The 21,604-nt window shown below is 39.0% G+C and overlaps 3 protein-coding genes and 1 long non-coding RNA gene across 8 annotated transcripts; 1 reads left to right on the top strand and 3 right to left on the bottom strand.

Moving 5' to 3' along the window:
* LOC119078816 (protein asteroid) lies at positions 1 to 2,758 on the bottom strand. 2 transcript variants are annotated; one of them, XM_037186519.1, is made up of 2 exons: positions 2,527 to 2,758; positions 1 to 2,470 (listed from the first exon to the last, which is right to left on the bottom strand). In XM_037186519.1, exon 2 carries the CDS (start codon positions 2,453 to 2,455, stop codon positions 23 to 25), a length of 2,433 nt encoding a protein of 810 aa, XP_037042414.1. In that variant the 5' UTR covers positions 2,456 to 2,470; positions 2,527 to 2,758; the 3' UTR covers positions 1 to 22. The 2 variants fall into 2 exon arrangements, with proteins under 2 accessions (XP_037042414.1, XP_037042415.1); XM_037186520.1 differs by having other exon boundaries at positions 2,543 to 2,559.
* A 4,938-nt stretch (positions 2,759 to 7,696) lies between these two features.
* Positions 7,697 to 8,105, bottom strand: LOC119078820. Its single transcript, XR_005088066.1, has 2 exons — positions 7,961 to 8,105; positions 7,697 to 7,887 (listed from the first exon to the last, which is right to left on the bottom strand). It is a non-coding gene; the product is annotated as an uncharacterized LOC119078820 (long non-coding RNA).
* Positions 8,106 to 11,003: 2,898 nt separating this feature from the next.
* Positions 11,004 to 12,728, top strand: LOC119078819 (39S ribosomal protein L37, mitochondrial). The gene is made up of 5 exons (XM_037186525.1): positions 11,004 to 11,267; positions 11,328 to 11,681; positions 11,736 to 12,118; positions 12,173 to 12,342; positions 12,413 to 12,728. Exons 1-5 carry the CDS (start codon positions 11,086 to 11,088, stop codon positions 12,662 to 12,664), a joined length of 1,341 nt encoding a protein of 446 aa, XP_037042420.1. The 5' UTR covers positions 11,004 to 11,085; the 3' UTR covers positions 12,665 to 12,728.
* A 566-nt stretch (positions 12,729 to 13,294) lies between these two features.
* LOC119078817 (tudor domain-containing protein 6-like) lies at positions 13,295 to 15,787 on the bottom strand. 4 transcript variants are annotated; one of them, XM_037186522.1, is made up of 4 exons: positions 15,681 to 15,787; positions 15,454 to 15,609; positions 13,985 to 15,294; positions 13,295 to 13,589 (listed from the first exon to the last, which is right to left on the bottom strand). In XM_037186522.1, the coding sequence occupies exons 2-4, from the start codon at positions 15,579 to 15,581 to the stop codon at positions 13,462 to 13,464; spliced, it is 1,566 nt and encodes a 521-aa protein (XP_037042417.1). In that variant the 5' UTR covers positions 15,582 to 15,609; positions 15,681 to 15,787; the 3' UTR covers positions 13,295 to 13,461. The 4 variants fall into 4 exon arrangements, with proteins under 4 accessions (XP_037042417.1, XP_037042419.1, XP_037042418.1 ...); XM_037186524.1 differs by having other exon boundaries at positions 13,985 to 14,817; positions 15,025 to 15,294; positions 15,454 to 15,785; XM_037186523.1 differs by having other exon boundaries at positions 13,985 to 14,775; positions 14,974 to 15,294; positions 15,454 to 15,785.
* Between the last annotated feature and the right edge of the window lie 5,817 nt (positions 15,788 to 21,604).

Here is a 21,604-nt window from a genome sequence, read left to right on the forward strand (position 1 = left end):
TTTTCCATCTAGCAACAACGACTCAATTGCAGTTCAACAACGTCGCAAATTTATTATTCGAGTCCGTGAATTGAATATCTCCATCTTTCAGCTCCTCCGTCTCCACATCATCGAATGCTTCATCGGCAATCTTCCCGTCCTGTCTATTGCCTGCAACAGTTTTCAATTTTTGTTTCCGACGATTGCGTCTGTAGTTTCTGGTAGCCTTGCCTTTTTTCGATTTATCACACACGGTATCCGTTAAGCACGGTATCATCGATTTACAAACTGTTAGTATGCTCGCGTAGAAATGATAGTATCGGTCACAGTCGGTGAACACATGATGGCGAATGAAGTGATCGATATTGGGACGATCTCGCAGATTTACGTACATGTTGTAGAGAAATGTGCCATTAAACGATTTGGACACGAATATCGGTCGGAACGGCTTGCCGAGTAGACTGTTCAGGCAATTTAGATTGAAAACGATCGCTTGAAATTCGGCGAAAGTGTGAACGATCGTACTGGAGAAATCGGTATGCTTTTCGCGTATCTTGTCGCTGATCTGAAACAGTGGCAGAACGTTTCGTAGGAAATGAACGCTGTCATCGGTAGTAATTGTTTGGCCGGTACTGTCAGCTACTGTTTCCATACTTTCGTCAGAACGATCTACCAGTTCTTTTATAGGTTTCTTAGGGGTGCCACTCTCCGTTAAAACTGAACCATAACGTTTCTGCAACACTCTTGGATCTCTAGTAACCGGTTGAACGTCCTCATCAGCCTTAGACATCAGTAGCAATCCGAGTAATAAGCTGTGATAAAACGGCTGCGCTACACTCGAATTTCTCTCAGACATATAGACCATTGCCAAGACAAACAGTCTCATATTCTCTGGCAGATCTGCGATGAGTTCGAATTTTCTTTCAAAATTTTCGATTATTTCCCCGAACATCTGAATATTGTCTGACTGTGTTGGATCGAACGCCGTTCGCAGTGGAATCGACTCGATTTTCTTGCTATATACATTGCTGATTCGATGAACTCGTGTCAGATACTGAAAGTGATTGGGTTCCGGATAATGCAACAGCGTGAAAATGAGCTCCAAAATTGGCAGTGCAATTTCGTTGCTGTCGTTCAGCACGAAATTTTCGATTTGTGGGGAATTTACGTACAATTTCAAATGAAGTAGATCGATGATGAAGCGTGGAACGTCAGCCGCTAAGACTTTCTGCAAAATCCAGTCGGGTGGCTTGAACTCTGCTGACGTTTCACTCGGTAATGCATTTTCTTGAAGTTCTTCGTTGTTGTCGGTCATAGCTTGTTCTTCTTCAACTGATTCGGCATCATCTCCGTCTTCATCTTTGTCGCCTTCACCCTCCCCAACCATTTCATCGTCATCATCATCTGTTTCACTGTCAATGAATTCATCAATTTCTTCCTCATCATCGTCCACGTCCATGTCGGATGAGATCTGGTAGGTGTTCTCGATTGAGTTACACAGTGGCGAAACGCCTTCCAGCGCAAAGAAATCGAAAGCTTTGCTATCTTCACGATTGTATCCACCCATCGCTGCATCGATTTGTCGTAACATCCACGGTCGCTTTTCCTTTTCGAATCGACTCAACACTTTCACAATGGCCGAATCAACGGTTTCCTTCTGTAACCAACGCAATAGGCCAACGATTCGCCGTTGTTGTGGAGAGCTTCGTTTACCAATGTTCTTCATGCTAACGTTGGCATAGAATTTGCGAAACAGCCGACCATTGATGTAATCGTTCCCCAACAGTGTGGCGAACAGCGGCAACATATTCGCCTGCAATTGATTCCGTACCAAATTGCTGACAGAATAAATGCAACAGTCTAAGAAGTTGTAGGTGGCTGGGTTCTCTTCATCCGGCGAAATTTTGTTGCGAATCTTTTTCGGTATTTTCCTTTTGTGCACACGAAACGATACCGTAATGGACGGGATGTACAGTACGTTGTGTATATAGAAATCTGAATCGTAGCTCAGCACCGGGCACTTCAACTTTCTGGCCAACACCGACACTTCGTCATCTCCTTCGAACAGGCATCTCATTAAACGACATCCAGTCGTCTTAACCGCTTCAACGAATACTTCGCGCAACATAAGCGGAAACAATGGAATACACCGAAATGGATTGATGTGCTTAACAGCTCCGATTTTGGATCGCAATCGTTGTCGAACAGTCTCAAGCTTTTTCCTCTCGTAGCCACCGTCAAGAAGTACGTACGGCGTTACGTTACACTTTTCTAGCATGGCAAAAAAGTTCACAACACACCGAAAGTACTGGTCATAGTCACCACCGAATGCTGAATTGCATTGAGAATGCCAACTGTACAGATTTGATGCCAGGGAATCGCCGTCGATAACCAGATCGCAGTCATGAAGCTCATAGGGTTCTAAATATTTTTCCGCATTCTGTGCTATGTATGACGTCAGGCCTCGAACACCCATAGTGACGATGGCAGTCTGATGAATTAAACAGAAAATGAGTTTCAAATAAAATAATTCGGAAGTCCGCTTACATTTCTGCTAGTTAACCGTCGCTATACTAAAGTTTTCATAGAGAAATAGCTCCAGTTGACTGGAGCACGTTTGTTTACAAAATTTATATTTGACAGATATGACAGCAATAGAACGAATATGGACAAGGTTGAATGCGAAAGGTGTAATAGTAAAAAGTGAAAGGAAAAGGTAGTACTAAAAGTAGCAAACTTTTGAAATTGACTGGACGCACATCGCGAACTTCAAATTTAAATACGAAAAAGGCTCATCGAAACCGCAGAAAATACTATTATAAAAAGGTCTATTGGTAAAGATTGAAGTGTACGAGTCCTCTACGAGTTACTCAAAAAGCTTTAGATCGAACTGTAACTCCTAAGACATTAGTAGATTCAAGGTTCTGAAAGATCTTTCAGATAGACATTCAGAAATTTGAGTAGATTGTGGAAATTGTTTTCGTCGCTCTCGCGAAAATCGGTGATTGCACTGCCGTCGGGTTGGTCTTTTGAGATACTAAATTTAAAAAACAAAATCATTTATTTGGATGATGTTAACAATATCTTCTCGCATGCTTTTTCGTCAGCTGGTGTCCCTAATGTTTTGCAACCACCAGGGATTTCGAGGGACGATGGGAAGAGGCCAGATGGAATGACGTTAATTCCGTGGAGTAGAGGAAAGTCACTGATATGGGACGTGACAGTTCGAGATACCTTAGCTCAGTCTTATTTGTCTATTTCGTCGACTAAGGCTGGAGCTGTCGCTGATCAAGCAGAGCGTAGGAAACATAATCATTATGTCGGTCTGAAAGAGAATCACTTGTTTAAACCAATAGCGTTCGAAAGTTTGGGTAGCTGTGGCCCAGAAACGAAAGCGTTTCTCGTAGTTTTAGGAAAGATGATGAAGAAGGCTTCTGGAGAGAAGAAGTCTTTAGATTACTTGCTTCAGAAGATTTCTATATCGATACAGAGGCGGAATGCGGCTTGTATATTAGGAAATTTTGGAAAAAGAGTTGATGATTTTTATTTACTCTAGTTTTAATTTTTAATTTTTGTTTTTTCGTAGACATACTAATGTTTTCTTTTTTTTCTTTTCCATGTTTTTCGGGAATTAACTCGAGCACAAGATATGAAAATTTAATGAAGAAATTTTATTCAATTCTTGTTTCTTTAGTTTTTAGTTTTTTCTTTTGATTATTTTAATTATTTTAATGAAATGATTTGTAATGAAACTTAATTGTAATATTTAAACATATTTTTTATCGGAGTTTTAGTGCGGGAGAGGACGCTTTCTCCGACAATAGATATTTAAAAAAAAAAAAAATATTTGGAAAATTAAATTTTCGATCCATGAAACTTGGCGACAGCGTCAATCATTGACGGTCCAGTGAAGAAGTGCTCAAATCCACAATTTTCGGTATTTTTTATCGTTGCGCTTTACAGTACATGTGAGGAAAGTCTTCAAATATATGAAATTCCAAGTGCTATGATTTCATTTTCATATAAACTGGCCGAAGCACAGTTTTCATAAACTCGTTTTTAATACTCTTCAGTGTCCGGAAACTTTGTTGCGTCCAAGAATCACTTGGGACAAATTGTTTGGTTGCGGAAGTCTTGAAAAAGACGTAGAAGGGTTTAGAGTCGAGTCTGGAAGATATATGAGTCAAGTTTCTAATAGTCAACACATCCAAATTCAAACTTGAAGTGATCAAGCTCGTAATTGATTGAATATTCCTGTGTAGATCAAACGTTGCATATTTCCTTCAAGAAATTGTCATTTTTGCTGCAGCAAAATATTTATTTTCGCATTACTATATTTTCAACATAATTGTATGAGTTCGAATGTATAACACCGCTGCCATAACCGCTGGGGCTGTACATATTACTATACAGATTTGGATTGCCTGCAGTTCCAGCTTGCTGTGCCAGACCAGCGAAAGGTTGGAAAAATGGATCAGGCTTTGAAACAGGTGAACCATAAGCCTATTATTACATTGACAAAGAGTTGTGGCTTAAGTTTTTTTTTTTGCGTTAATTTTGTTCGACTTACACTTCCCAAACAGAGCAATGTAACACAAGCGAACACCAAAAAATATTTCATTATTAAATTTTCAACGGTTCTCGGCGCAAAATGAACTGATCTGAAGAGGCGTTGGATACAGTATATACAGCAGCTGGAGTACATCATAAATGAAAAACAGCGATTCGTTTAAATTTATATTCGAGTTCTTGTACAGACACAAACTCCATCCGATGAATAATTACGATTCTTGAGTCTATTTTCAAGTTCTACTATTCACACAAAATGCACTTGAGTCAACAAGAAATGATAAAAAATATAATACCGAAAATATCTTCAGATCTTCCTTTATACTCTCTCATGTTATGACGGTTATGACGTCAGTAAGTTTTTAGCAATATTTTGGTTTGAAGTTTTTACGTTACCAATTGGGGTCTATTGCCATCTATTGGTACAAATTGCAAATAGCACCTGTCCCAGTATTTTCTCGCGTAGTTTCCTCCTCGGTAAAGTATTAACCATACCTTTTTTTTCTAAATGTCATTGCAAAATTATCATTAAGGCTGCTAATGGTATTAATGGTATCAAAATACTACTCTATTCGACGTGTAAAAATCTCTATTACCCTGCTAGGTGCTTTGAATTCACTCTTTGGAAATGCTCTTCTCCTCTAAGCGAACTAATGTTCTCCTATATGATTTTGAATGAATGACTGATTGAAGTGAATCATTATTTTTGTGCTTTTCGTCAACAATTTTGCAAAATGTCCATATACTGTATAGAGCCTATGATAACGCAAAACGTTAAGCAAATTTAAACGAAAATATTGCTCGAAACCTAATGACGTCCTAACATGAGTATAATGGAAGATCTGAAAATATTTTTTATCATTTCTTGTTGACTCAAGTGCATTTTGTGTTCATAGTAGAACTTGAAAATAGACCCAAACGAATCGTAATTATTCATTTATGAAGTACTCCAGCTGCTGTGTATAAAGTATAATTCATCGAACGCCTCTCCAGATCAGTTCATTGTACGACGAGAATAATGAATCTATGAGCAATAGATTAGATTCACTTCAGGTTTTGCTCTTCATTATGGAAGTAAAATGTGGACGAGGTAGGCTTAGACCATCATCGACCTCAGACCGCCACTGAATCCTGAGGTCGAAACAGCGTCCATCTTCTTATTATTTTTTCACTTAACGTGAATCCCATGGGTAAGGGAAGAGTTTGAGACTTGTTGGGAGTTCGTTGTTTGATGTATAAATGAGGAAAGGAGTTTGTTGTTTTTGATGTATGATTGGAAATTAAATGAGATAGTTATTAGATACGTACTGTTGTGGACGGTATATTTTAGGCAATTTAGCGAGTTGTATCCCGAACGAAGTGAGACCCATTTTCAAAGTTTTTCACAACAATTTCATACATTTCGATCAAAGTTAATACGAAAGGTGTAATAAAAATCAAGGTTCTGAAAGAACTGGTTAAGACGCTTTCGAGTTGATCACGAAGGCGGTGGAATCTTTTTCCTGTAGCACCAACTAGGTTTGGAAAATTTTATATGACGATTTCCGTCTACCAAAAAAAAAAATTTGTCGAGATTTGTGTTTCAACCGCCTTCATAAGTGTCTTAACCTGTTCTTGTTGTTGTTGTTCCAAATGGGCTTTGCCCATATAATTTGTGGCGTGGATCTACTGATCCGTGTACAGCCAATGTCTTCTATTGCATTCGATAATTCCGAAAACTATCTTCACACGCGCTTATGTCGAATAACTCGTTTATTTGTCTTTCTAAGGTGGCGTTTCCACCATTTTGTTACGAAATCGTAACGTTCTAATTTCACTGAAAACTCCACTACATACGCCCTATTGTGCAATACTGTTCTTCTATCAACGGCACAAAAACACAAATTTGAGCTCGCTCCAATCTCCAGACTGGCTGAAACGAACTCCCTTGCCCTCCTCACGGAACCTGGGAACCCAAAGTATTTACCAGGGGCCGAACGTCCTTCCCGGTTGAAGGCTGAAAGCGAACTCGTAAACTCGTAACCTCTTCTTTCTGAACCTTGATGAAAAGTGACGGAGACGGACGTACTAAAAGCAGCAAACTTTTCAAATTGAATGGGCGTCATATCGCGAACTTTAATTAATTTTTTCATACGAAAAAGGCTTATCGAAAACCGATCAAAATCAGTGATGGTAGTGCCATGCCGTCGAGTCGGTCTTTTGAGATACGAAATTTTAAAAACAAAATCATTTATTATATTGGAAATTTAAATTTTTGATCACATTGTTCGTGTGTAGTGACAGAAGACCGACTTGCCGTCAATCATTGACGGTCCTGTTAAGTAGTGCTCAAATCCAAGGCTGTATACTTTGGGGAGGTCACGCAGACCGCCATTTTATTAGCCATTTTATTAGATACGCGGGAACACACCACTTTTGATGATTTTACATGTAAAAAATTTCACCACATCATCAAGACGACGAGAATCATCAGAGTAGGTGAATTTTTGTATGAAATCGGCCATTTTATCATCAACTGTGGTGTGTAACCCGCGTATCTGTAACTGCGTGACCTCCCCAAAGTATACAGCCTTGCTCAAATCCACAATTAAATTAGAATTTTTCGGTATTTTTTATCGTTGCGCTTTAGCAACGGACTATTATAGTACATGTGAGGAAAGTCTTCAAATGTGGTAAATTCCAAGTGTCATGATTTCATATTCATATAAACTGGCCGAAGTGAAGTTTGCTTAGATCAACCCGCACTACACTCCAAGAACAGGCACAAGAACAGAATTTAAGTTTTTGGAGTGCGTTGCGTAAATTCACTTTTAATACTCTTCATTGTCCGAAAACTTTTTATTTGAAATCAAATTTTGATGGTCATATCGTTGCGTCAAATAGTATCCAAGAAACGCTTAGGACAAATAGATTGGTTGCGGAAGTAGAAAGTTGAGACTTCCCATAATCGGAAACATGATAAAATTGGATTTTTTACGTGTCATCTTGAAAAAGACACACAGGGGCTTAGAGAGTCTAGGAGATATATGAGTCACGTTGCCAATAGTCAACACATCCATATTATACATACTTGAAGTGATCAAGCTCGCAATTGATTGAATATTCCTGTGTAGATCACACGTTACATCCTTCCATTCAGAAATTGTCATTTTAACAGCAAAATGTTTATTTTCGAATTACTATATTTTCAACATAATCGTATGAGTTCGAATGTACAACACCGCTGCCATAACCGCTGTACATATTACTATACTGATTTGGATTGCTTGCAGCTTGTTGTGCCAGACCAGCGAAAAGTGGGAAAAATGGATCAGGCTTTGAAACAGGTGAACCATAGGCCTATTACAACATTGACAAAGAGTTGTGGCTTAAGTTTTTTTTTTTAATTTTGCGTTAATTTTGTTCAACTTACACTTCCCAAACATAGCAATGTAACAAAAGCGAACACCAAAAAATATTTCATTATTAAATCTTCAACGATTCTCGTCGCAGAATGAACTGATCTAAAGAGGCGTTGGATACAGTATATATACAGCAGCTGGAGTACATCATAAATGAATAATAACGATTCGTTTGAATTTATATTCAAGTTCTTGTACAGACACAAACTCCATCCGATGAATAATTACGATTCTTGAGTCTATTTTCAAGTTCTACTATTCACACAAAATGCACTTGAGTCAACAAGAAATGATAAAAAAAATAATACCGAAAATATCTTCAGATCTTCCTTTATATTCACTCATGTTGGGACGTCAGTATGATCTTAGCTTACGTTTGAGTAAGTTTTTGGTTTGACGTTACAATCTGTGCTTTATTCGAAATGACAATGAAAATAAAACGATTTCTCTCCTAGGTAGCCCTAAAGTGTCCAAACATCAAGACGAAATAAGGTAAATTACGAGATGAAACTACGCTAGTAAATCTTGTCCTATCTACTTCTATTCGTGTCTATTGGCATCTATTGGTACCAATTCACGCCGTAAGTGCGGTCGAAATTTAAAATGGAGGCTGCGGAGGTCTTTCTACCGTAGCGTCATTTTCATACAATGAAGCGTTGAAATCGAAATGTATTTTTCGGTTCACTTTTTCATCGAATCGTTCACTTAAAATTCAAATTTTGGGCACACTTACGGCGTGAATTGCAAATAGCACCTGTCCCAGTATTTGTTCGCGTAGTTTCCCCCTCGCGTTGTCACTTTCTTTGATGTTTGATGAACGTGTGAGCTTTGAGAGGAAATACGAAATGCACATTTACTGCATTCACTCTTTGGAAATGTTCTTCTCAGAGAAGACTAGAAATATCTAAAAATTAAGCTAACTAATGTTCTCCTCTACCCTTTTGAATGCCTAGTTGAATCGAATTATTTTTGTGTTTTTCGTAAACTTTTTTTCAAAATGTCCACTGCCCTTGAAATATTATAATTTACAAATTTTGAAGTCTCGTGAGTAATGAGTTACAACATCTGGAAGTCTTGTATGACGTCGCTCTCGAGATTCTTTATTAGTTTTGAAGGTTGGACGCTCCAGGGCTACGCGAGAAATAGTTTTATTTTCATTGGTAACGCGAAATGTTAAGCAAATTTAAACGAAAATATTGCTCGAAACTTATGACGTCCTAACTTGAAAATAGACTCAAATGAATCATCATTATTCTTCGGATGGAGTTTGCGTCTGTAGTAGAACTTGAATATAGACTTAAACGAATCGTAATTATTAATTGATTGATTATATGATTGAAGCTGTACTCCATCTGCTGAATAAATACTGCATCAAACGCCAGATCAGATCAGTTCATTGCACGACGAAAATAATGAAATAATTTTAGTTCTCCGCTTGTGTTGCAGTGCTCTGTTTGAGAAAAGTGTATGAATAACATATTAGAATGGATTCATTTCAGGTTATTCTCTTCATTGAATATATAGAAGTAAAAGTGGACGAGATAGGTTTGGTCCAACATCGACTTCAGACCGCCACTGAATCCCGAGGTCGAAACAGCGTCTGTCTTCTTATTATTTTTTTTCACCTAACATGAATACCCTTGGGTAAGGCAAGAGTTTGATACTCTGTTCGTTGTTTGCTGTATAAACGAGGAAAGGAGTTTGCTGCTTTTGATGTCTCATTGGAAATCCCACCATTTGAGATAGTTATTTACAGCAGATGGTATTTACTTGGCTGCATATTTGCGATGAAATGCAGTCACTTGTGACGAAAAGTAAATCAGCGAGAAACGACCATACGTACCAAGGTTCTGAAAGAACAGGTGAAGACACATCTGAGTTGATCACGAAGGCGGTGACACACAAATTTTGACAAATAGATGCTATTTATTGAACATACTCAATACAGATTGTTTGAAATGTCAACCTGATAAAAACTATTTTTCTTCCTGTAGTACCTGTAGTACCAAAACCGTCACATTCACTCACCAAATTTAGTACCGAAAGAGCAACATTCTCCCCTACTATTTTCTCTCAATTTTCATTCCCGCTTATGTCTTTATTCTTTCCCAAATGTGTCAAGTTGTTGTATGTACGCGAATGTAATGTTTTTAGTGTTTTGTGACAATGCATTCATAAGGATTGCTTTCAGCATTCATACGGACTGCTTTCGGCATTCCTACAGATTGCTTATTTTTCGACATTTGTGAGAATACATGCACACGGAACGGACTTCTTTAGGCATTCATACGGATTACTTTCGGCATTAATATGGAATGCTTTTGCACCGGTATGTTGTTCAGTTTTGTTGTTATGTTTTGTTCCGAATGTGACTTTGGTACTCCAGGAAGAAAAATAGTATACAAACCACGGATCAAAAAGGTGTGTTTTAGACCACGGTGGTGAAAACGTCCTTAGTCTCCGCTCCGCTTCGCGTCGCTCCATCCCTGGACGTTTTCACCACCTGGGTCTAAAACACACCTTTTTGATCCTTGGTATGTAACATACTATTTTTTCTTCAAGTTGACATTTCAAACCAGGCCCGGACTGGCCATACGGTGAATTCGGAGGATTCTCGATGGGCCTTTTGGATTTTTGTATGAGAATTTTTAATTTGGGGGCCTTTTTAAATTAAGTTACATGGACCCTCGTGGGTGTCTTAACCTGTTCTTTCAGAACCTTGATACATACGTCACCCAAATCAGACATGAGAAAGTTCACTTTTCGCAGAGCCGCAGCAGAAAATTTTTCTATCGATGCCACTGTATAAATCAAATTCAGAAGAACCATTTCGGAAACAGCGAAGAAAGATGCGCTAGGTTGGTTGCCTTAGCTATCCTTTCGAAGTTGTAAGTCTAATGTAACTATTCTATTGAGACTGACCGGTAAAAATGTGCTGGAAGAAAAAATCCTAAAAATGCCATCTGATTGGTTTACAGAAACGTTCAAATGATCGCGCCAATCAAGAAGTACATCGGTGTTTTAGTACATTTTCACGTCAATGACACAATATATTTTCTTTCCACAAACGTCAAATGATATTTTCGTGAGGTTGTGTGGTAATTTCTCAAATTCTGTGTGAGAAAATCCCTAAAATATGCGGATAACCAGTGCACTGTTCAGGCAACATGGTGACTTTATGTTTAAAAAGCACTGGTTGGTAGCTGGACAAGGAATACCAACAGTTCAAGACACCGGTGCAGTAACTGCTGCAGAAAGTCATGGGTTGCCGGTCGTGGATGCTGTTGAATATATGAATAGGAAACCTCGAGCAGAACGGTAAGAACTGCTCTTATTTCAAAGCGCACATTCCCATAACCGACCCGGAATAATTGTTAGCTTTGTTATCGAACGTTCGTCACTAAACCCTCCCGGGGAAGTATTCGATCGTACGCATCCACTGTGGAATGAACGGAAATGGTTCACATTTTGCGACCAGAATGTGCTTGTCGAAGGGATGTCACAGGCACAGGTATTGACGAAATCGATTGTCGTCGATGGGTTGCCATCAAGTGTTGAACAGGCCATTGATAGCATAAAGATCCCTGGACGATCTGATGCCTTTATGCAAGACATGGTTCGATTTTCGTTTTTATTCGAAGCTGAGCAGCAGAAGTTACCTAAACGAAGAGATCCGGACAGGCCAGCACATATCTTCAAAAGAGACTATGGAATAACGTCGTTCAGGCGAAAGTAAGCCATTGGCCAGCACTTCATCCATCCATACCTAATAGTTCCGTTTTTCAGCCGTGTCCTCATAGACAAAACAATCCAAGAATGTGAGAAACTTGCGGGCAGATCAGTTGTGTCGGATCGCAAAGTCGAAAGCGACGTTCTGTTCGCTTTACCAATTGAAACAGACGGAGGCTTTTTGCAGATGGAAATTACTGCTGACGCATTTGTGACATCCAAAAAACCAATAGCACCAGTGTCAGCTGATAGAACCGAATTTTCTGACAGTCAACTTCCCGATTTGTTTCCTTTAGCGCCTACCGTTGGCATGGACACAATGGACACAACATCGACCCCCGTTCTGGGACCGCTGTTGACCGAGGAGAAATTCTATGTCAAAAACAGAATTGTCAAAGAGATGCAGCCGATCAACAATTGTCAGATAAGGGACTCGTATCGTGAGTAGCAATTTCTTGATTTCTCGCCAAATCTAATAATTTCTTCCATCGTAGCTGTCCCCAGAACGTCTCCCTATTATCATCCTCACACAATCTTCTTGCGCTTCACCAAGGAGGATGTGCGAAATTTGAGTGAACTACCGATAACCGAGTCACAGTTTCAATCCCGGTCTATGCTGAAGGCGTTTGCGGTTGCCGCTTCAAGTGCCCGATCACTGTATGGGGTAAGCAAACTAATCAAATTTCCTGAATCGAACTCGATAACCAGAAACAATGCACTGCTCTCCATTCCAGGTGAACGTCACTGACCTGGAAAAACCAATCGTCGTACAAACGATTCAATTCAATGATAAATCAATCCAATTCGGACTGTTCCAGTTGAACACACTGAACTTGAACGGAGTGAATGGGACGAAAAATGTCTGGTTCCATGGTCCAACGTTAGAACTGTTTTCGGAGTGTCGGTATAGGATCTCACGTCCTGAGTTGACTGGTTACAATCCAGATGTTTTGCGTTATATTTACGGATTTTATAAGACGAATTGAACTGATTCATTGAATGGTTGGTAGTCGCATCGCTTTGATCGAATATATGAATTTTGAAAATTTACCAAATCTTTAAGTTATTGTAAAACCAACAGATGCAACCACCAGCACTAGTGTACCTTGTGGTATTTAGTGTTACTGTCGATCTATGTATTTTCAATACTTAAGGCGTCACCTCACTGAAATTTGGACATGAATTTTCCTCCGTGGTTTTTCTTCTGGTACAGGTACAGTACACCCACACAATCGTTGTTCTTAATCGTCTCCATAAGGTATGACTTGTACGTGTAACTATTTCATCCGTATGAAGGCCTATAAGCAATCTTATTTGTATGAAAAACGGCTGAAGCAAATTCAATTTAAATCTCACTTTCGTCCCCTCAACCTACAATGTAAATGTAGGTCCTACATCCATTCACAAAAGTAAAATCAGCCTGTCTTTCAACAGCTTAACTTAGTCAAGCATCCAATTTTGAAATCCCCTGAGATTGTGGAAGGATTTTTATAGGTCTGTTGGAACTACTTAGACCAGAAGAAGCGATGGACTCAGTGGTATGCGCGATAGGTGATGTATTGACTGCAGAAGATTAAACTTCAAGAATTAGATGTTACTCACAAACAGAGACCATGAACGATTTGGTAGAAACGATAGTTTATTTATATCAACTGCATAGAATTACAGTCATCGGTCTGTTTGCTCAACCCTTTTTTTTAAGATTTCATTTTCATTTACAATGTAAATTATTTCAACAATTGTCCGGAAAAACGGCTAGAAATACATTTTCGTTCTGTACGGTCTAACAGTCCAATTCGAAGGCGTATACGCCACGCGCCAACGGCACCATATTCTTCACCTCAAAGATCGTATTTGTCGAGAAGAACTTTTCGATTTTAAATTTTGTCTCGATTGATGCATCATCAAAGTCTGGAAAAATCGAAAATAAAAATGTTCAGTTAAGTTTCGGAAGTTTCGGATTCGGTGTCAGTTAAGGTCGGTTAAGCAAGTACTATTTTCAGTAATTTTTTTGAGGATTTCGAGAGAATTTGAATTTTATAATTTCCAGAATGACTATCACGAAAATATGCCCTGAAAACCTGAAGCGCCTGAAGCTCAGTATTCTATTATATAGCAAAATATGCGGCGTTGAACTAATCTGAAGTAAATAATCAAACACTAGGCAATACTCTGAACAATAGTAGTAATAGATTCGCTCTTTATGTTGATATGCTTCATTTTTCCAAGTAGTTATCAAGGCCGTAAAGTATTAACTGAAGTTCGGAGTTGACACTCTTGAAATTTGAATAAAAAAATTGACTCACCTCGGATGTAACACTTGTTCACCAAACAAGGATGCAAAAATTTTCGTGGCATCTTTCGAATGTTTTCGCTGCATACGGTCGACGAGTTTCCGAAGTCGATGAAATTAATTTCAAAATAATCCGCATCAATCGTGTTCATGACAACAGCCCGATACCATTCGTTGTCCTCATCGAACAAGCACAGACATACCTCGCCGGTCTGTGGGCGATAAAAACCATTTGTTTGGCTCACGCAATATTCACCGATTTTGGAACTCATGCGGTCAATAAATGCAACAGCTTTTCCGTCATTGAGACACGCTGACACGTAACCTTCCTCGATGTGGCTGGCGTCCAAGCAGACAATTTTTTTGTCGGGTATTAGAGGGACAATTTCAATGTCATTCACGGTGAAAATCTCTTTCTTTGATTCGACAGCTTGTTCTGTCTCGACCACTTCTACTTTCTTTTCGTTCAACGAAAGATTTTGGAAAGAATCCTGCGTAATGATTTCTGCTTTCTCGGTTTCATCGTCCACTGACGATTTAAGAGCAGCAGGAAAAGCAGTTTCGCTTATAATTGCTGGCTTATGATCGGACTCTCCAGGAGTTGGTTGTGCTTCTGATTTCTTAGTTTGATTTGACGATGGTATTCTAGCAGCAGGACACGAAAGTCTGTTCTGGTTGTCATTGGTATTAAATCCGATGTTCTGACTGTTCCGCTTGAAGGGGTTGTCGAACAATGATGTCGCGTCTTTGGTGTCGGCCTGCGACATAATATCACTCGGTAGTTTGGTTTTTGGTGGTCTCAATGTCGCTTCTTCTTCAGGAGCTTCTTGCTTGGGTTTCTGCAACAGATTCGATTCTGGTACATTCCCTTGTTGCTTCAGTGTCTGCTCCGAATCGTTTTCGTAGCGCTTCAGTCTTCGCGACACGCTCGAGACTGATTCGTTCAGTTGGTGCTTGGAATTCGACGACTCGGGCTTTTTCACAGCAACCAGAAGTCTCAATGTCGCTTCTTCTTCAGGAGCTTCTTGCTTGGGTTTCTGCAACAGATTCGATTCTGGTACATTCCCTTGTTGCTTCGGTGTCTGCTCCGAATCGTTTGCGTAGCGCTTCAGTCTTTGCGACACGTTCGAATCTGATTCGTTCAGTTGGTGCTTTGATTTCGGCGACTCGGGCATTTTCGACTCTGATACATTCCCTTGTTGCTTCAGTGTCTGCTCCGAATTGTTTTCGTAGCGCTTCAGTCTTCGCGACACGCTCGAGACTGATTCGTTCAGTTGGTGCTTGGAATTCGACGACTCGGGCTTTTTCACAGCAACCAGAAGTCTGAAATATGAAAGATTGGTATGGTGAAGAGATTTCCATTTCCATATTGCACGGTACGGTACGATCAGAAATTCAAACAAAAATCCAAAAGCAAACGTGACCGTTCAAGGTCAGGGCATTCATGCATCCTGAATATTATGTGACATAATTTTCACTTACGGCATGGGAATGCATGTGGCTTTGTGTTCGGGCCAATCTTCAGCTTGACATCTTCTCGAACAATACGGAATTCTGCATCGCTGACACAATAGTTCCGACTCTTTGTAACACACTGCGCATTCATTCATTTTTGCACGCGGCTTTAGTGTCGAGTTACTTTTAATAAAAAATAATAAAAAATTGGAATTTTCTTCGCTTGAAACTCAAGAACTTTATGCTACACGAACCGGAAAGGTCAAAGCTACACTGTGATGACACGTTATTACGCGGAGAATTGATTTTTTTCCCTTAGCTTTCGCTGAAATATTGCGTTAGAATGATCCGTTTCTCGATAGTCAAGTAACAGCTAACTTGTGTAAATACTTGCGTCTCTTTCTATTTCGGCTGTTCGTCATGCGCGTTTTCATTATGCCTCAATTGTGTCTGCACGTTTGTTTTCAGTTTCAAATGGTGGCTTAGTCCAGTGCAACACGACGCAAAATGAAATGGGTTCACAGATTCGTATGGTGGCCCTCAAAATTTGCAAAACTTTCTTGGGTTCCATAAATGATCTCATATTCCTAATAAAATCGGAGCAACATTTACTTTAACAATCTGACCAAAGTAGATTTACAGCTGTCCGCAAGAATTACTAGCACAACATCTGAGTAATCAATGGATCGTTTTGATCTATGCATTTTCAGAAGAATCCAAAATGTTCTCTTAAATACGAGTCGAAGGCGAGTTCAGGACTCGAATTCGCTAAACAGGCAATTTAGCATAAGTTAGGAACATCGCTTTGTCTATAGGTTGCCGAAATGAGCCAAGGCATATAACATGCCAAAGGTACAAAACTTTATTTTACCTGGAATTCCAGGGGTGGCGCCATCTAATATGCAAAATTACTTCTCTTGATCAAGTGATGCAAAACAAACAGAGCAAAAATACTCTTCCCTTTCCCATGGCTCGCGTGAAGCGAATAAAAAGACAAAAATCCTGTTTCGACCTCCGGATCCAGTGGCGGTCAGAGGTTAGCGTGGTCTAACCATCTTCAGTTAAAGTTTTGTACCTTTGGCATGTTATATGTGTAAAAATGTGTTAAATCAGTTCCAATTGTTAAATCAGTTCCAAGTGTTAAATTAATCCCAAGGGCATGGTAATTCAAAGTGCAGATGGACGAATGAACGGATTAAGGTCAGATTAATGCTATTTGAATAGATTTATCTGATGATTGTGTTGTTGTTTGACTGAAGGTGAATGATTTTTGAAAGTTGAATGAATTTTCTCTTCGTTGGGCTACGTTTTTTGGGTAAATTTTCATAGTAGCTCTCCGCTAAGCTTCGAATTTTCCATCAGAAGATGGCAAAACGTTTATTGTAAATTTTCAAAAAACTTGTTCAATTCGAAAATTTACGGCTGTCTCGTGTAACGGACCAGTGGAAACGACTGAAGATGGTTAGACCACGCTAACCTCTGACCGCCACTGGATCCGGAGGTCGAAACAGGATTTTTGTCTTTTTATTCGCTTCACGCGAGCCATGGGAAAGGGAAGAGTATTTTTGCTCTGTTTGTTTTGCATCACTTGATCAAGAGAAGTAATTTTGCATATTAGATGGCGCCACCCCTGGAATTAGTATATTTTCCAGGTAAAATAAAGTTTTGTACCTTTGGCATGTTATATATATATCCGCCAAAAAACCCTAAAGGGTAAAAGTGTGACGCAAGTCCTTGTTTCTACTTACAAAATAACTGATATCGCTGAGGGTGACGCATTTTTCGCCTCAACGCAAAAGTGTTATCAACAAAAAATTGAACCAAAAAATTTAAGATAGAAAATTTTAGAAAAAAATTGCGTCACAAGTGGCAGATGATTCAGGACATTATTTTCTCTATTTGAACTATTTTCCTCAACATCTACCACTTGTGACGCAATTTTTTTCTAAAATTTTCTATCTTAAATTTTTTGGTTCAATTTTTTGTTGATAACACTTTTGCGTTGAGGCGAAAAATGCGTCACCCTCAGCGATATCAGTTATTTTGTAAGTAGAAACAAGGACTTGCGTCACACTTTTACCCTTTAGGGTTTTTTGGCGGATATCAGTTCTTTTGGAAGTTTAGGTGTAAGGGTAACTAGTTTTGTAAGCAACTCATGTCGACAACAGCTGAAATCCAACAAAAAATCCGATGGAAGTTTGGAAGTGCCAGAGGAATCATCTTTCATCCCAAAATTTAGGAACCAACCTTGGAACACCTTACTTATATTGAAAATATCCCAAATTCATCGAAAAATCCGATGCAAGTTAGGAAGTGCCAGAGGAATCATCTCTCATCCCAAAATTTAGGAGCCAACCTTGGAACACCTCACCTATATCGGAAATAACCCAAATCCATCGAAAAATACGATGGAAGTTAGGAAATGCCAGAGAAATCATCTGTCATTCCAAAATTTAGGAACCAACCTCGGAACACCCCACTTATATCGAAAATAACCACAATCCATCGAAAAATCCGATGGAAGTTAGGAAGTGCCAGAGGAATCATCTGTCATCCCAAAATTTAGGAACCAACCTCGGAACACCTCACTTATATCGAAAATAACCCAAATCCATCGAAAAATCCAATGAAAGTTAGGAAGTGCCAGAGGAATCATCTGTCATCCCAAAATTTAGGAACCAACCTCGGAACACCTCACTTATATCGAAAATAACCCAAATCCATCGAAAAATCAGATGGAAGCTAGGTAGTGCCAGAGGAATCATCTCTCATCCCAAAATTTAGGAACCAACCTCGGAACACCTCACTTATATCGAAAATAACCCAAATCCATCGAAAAATCCAATGGAAGTTAGGAAGTGCCAGAGGAATCATCTGTCATCCCAAAATTTAGGAACCAACCTCGGAACACCTCACTTATATCGAAAATAACCCAAATCCATCGAAAAATCCAATGGAACTTAGGTAGTGCCAGAGGAATCATCTCTCATCCCAAAATTTAGGAACCAACCTCGGAACACTACAATTATATCGAAAATAACCCAAATCCATCAAAACACTTTTTCCAACATTTACCAATCATAATTCATAATTACTAGCTGAAAAAAAATTATTTCTTTTCACACACACACACACAACACACGCTGTTATATGGCATTGTATGGAAACTTCCGGGAGTCCTAGCTCCCAAAAACGCTTGCATACCCACATTTTTTAAAATCTTATTTTGATCTAGGGCCCGAGATTGACCTATAACCAAAATTTCAGGAAAATCGTAAGAAACGTTTAGAAGTTACGAAATCGTCCTTTTTCATAGGAACTAACTAACTAACTAACTAACGTAGACAATTTGAGTTATCTGAAAATACGAAATTTTGCTTATTTTCAAACAAACATCAATATTTCGAAGTTCAATATCTCGGCCAATTTTGAAGCTGCAGTAACGTGTGATAGCTCGTTGAACTCGTATGGATTCCAAGATTCCAGATATCCTAGTTTGAGAGTCGTTGGAGTTAAGGGGGAGAAGTCAAAAAGTTGCTGTAAATATGCTCCGCCGTCCTCAAAAAAAAATTTGTTAAAACATTTTTGGTAGTGGACTTGCGTCACGCCCGCTAACTAACGTGCGGGCATGATGACTGTTGTGACGCAGACCGCCATTTTATTAGATACGCAGGAACACACAAAACATAATTCATCATGAAATTGTCAAATTTGAGAATCTTTTCGCGTGAGTTTCCCAAAGTTTACAGCCTTGCAATTTTAGACCTTACCTTCCCACTCAACCTTATGGAAGTCAGCACAAGGTTCTGAAAGAACAGGTTAAGACACTTCTGAGTTGATCACGAAGGTGGCTGACACGCACATTTTGGCAAATAGATGTTTTTTGTTGATTAAATCTGTAAAATCTGAGATACATGTAGGTAGTCTTTGAATGGGTGATACTACTTTTGCTGCGCTTCAATTCATGTGGGTTATTCGAAATTAGACTTCTTAGTCTCAATTTCTTCTCTGATTCGAAAATTTGTTTCACTGATACATTATAATTGCATCCACTAAGTCCGCGGTAACGTTCAAAACGTAGTTCGAGATCGTTTGTCTGACATAAATTATTCAAATATGATCTGAACACGGCAGAGTAAAAGTAAACCTGGCAGGAGCGGTTCATTATTGAAACGTCAAATGAGGGACCTAATACACTGTGTGAAAATGAACTCAAATGAACACTGACATAAGTTGAAAAATTTAATTCGCAAAAAACATACGGCTACTAGATTATTCGGGTCCCTAGTCAAACAAGCGCTCCTGCCTACGTCAAATGAGGGACCTAATACACTGTATGAAAATGAACTCAAATGAACACTGACATAAGTTGAAAAATTTAATTCGCAAAAAACATACGGCTACTAGATTATTCGGGTCCCTAGTCAAACAAGCGCTCCTGCCTGGGTTACTTTTACTCTGCCGTGATCTGAATAATGCCACTGCTGCAAACAGTTGTTGGAGTCGATGTGTCATTGGTCAATCCGCCGACATGTACTTCTTTTGTAATATTACTCCAAGCTCTTAACCACTCGACAAATTTTTTTAAAAATTCAACTTGATACACATCTGAAGACTTTATTGGTTCTGTCCACCGATTTCTTTCTTTTGTTCCTTTAACCACGGACCGATTGTTCATGATCGTGAACCACACATTAAGTACTTACTTACTTGCAGCTATTGTGGTTGGATGAAAAACGTTCAACAGAAGCGACACTCTTTGCCTATCAAACTTAGTTGGATACAGAGATCTCAAATTTAACTTCGGAGCTTTTTTTTATCATTTTATGCTTCTCAGAGTCATACAGATCACGAATATCTTTGAATGTCGCTTGTTGAATGGTCGTTAAGTCGAAGAAGCTTGGATAAAAAAAACTTTTATCTACATCCTTCAGATTCAGCCAATTGTTCCGTATATTCTTGAAAACGTGAATTGAGTCATAAATGAGATGAATCGTCCGCCCCTTGTACGACGGATTTTCAAAACGATACGATCCATCCGGAGCAAGCAATGACTATCACCGATAGAACAATCAATCCTAAAGTTGAAGAAGAGGGTTAAAGCGAAATTAGCATATAAGACTTTCAATAATTACGAATCTTTAAATTCTAATTACCAATTGATTGAAGACTGTTGCTAAAGTCCTTCACGTAGCGTTCCAAATCAATGCCTAATAGATCTTTTGAAGGTATAAGGTTATTAACCTCTTTCATTCGACCGAAGCTGGAACTTACAAGAACCCCCCATTACGGTTGTTCTCACAAACGAACCGTCCACTGCAAAATTAAATATCCGTGGAATCGCATCCTTCATCAACCACGGTGTTTCCAATTGGAGTCCAAGTTTATTACGATATATTTTCTCTCGAAATGTAAAATACATACACCAGAGTACTCGGTGGTGAATGTATCGTCTCTAGCGATTGCTTTTATCCATTCTTCTTTTCTTTGCTCATCAGATGGGAATCTGAAACAACTTCCAGTTGTCTTTGAGCTGGAATTCGTCGTGCAACCCGGAACGCAACATTTTCTCACCATCTATATTGTGTAATTGGTATAATGGAAGATCTGAAAATAAGTAGAACTTGAAAATAGACTCAAACTAATCATCATTATTCATCGGATGGAGTTTGCGTCTGTAGTAGAACTTGAATATAGACTTAAACGAATCGTAATTATTAATTTATGATTGAAGCTGTACTCCATCTGCTGAATAAATACTGCATCAAACCACGGCAGAGTAAAAGTAAACCTGGCAGGAGCGATTCATTTTCGAAACGTCAAATAAGGGACCTAATACACTGTATGAAAATGAACTCGAATGAACACTGACATAAATTGAAAAATTTAATTCGCAAAAAATATAGGGCTACTAGATTGTTCAGGTCCCTAATCAAACCAGCGCTCCTGCCTGGTTAAATTTACTCTGTCGTGATCAAACGCCTCTTCAGATCAGTACGACGAAAATAATGAAATATTTTTAGTTCTTCGCTTGTGTTGCAGTGCTCTGTTTGAGAAAAGTGTATGAGTAACAGAATGGATCAGAATGGATTCATTTCAGGTTATGCTCTTCATTGAATATATAGAAGTAAAAGTGGACGAGATAGTTTTAGTCCAACATCGACCTCAGACCGCCACT

This window comes from Bradysia coprophila, unplaced genomic scaffold (genome assembly GCF_014529535.1).
Source record: "Bradysia coprophila strain Holo2 unplaced genomic scaffold, BU_Bcop_v1 contig_297, whole genome shotgun sequence".
Classification (NCBI taxonomy): Eukaryota; Metazoa; Arthropoda; class Insecta; order Diptera; family Sciaridae; genus Bradysia; species Bradysia coprophila.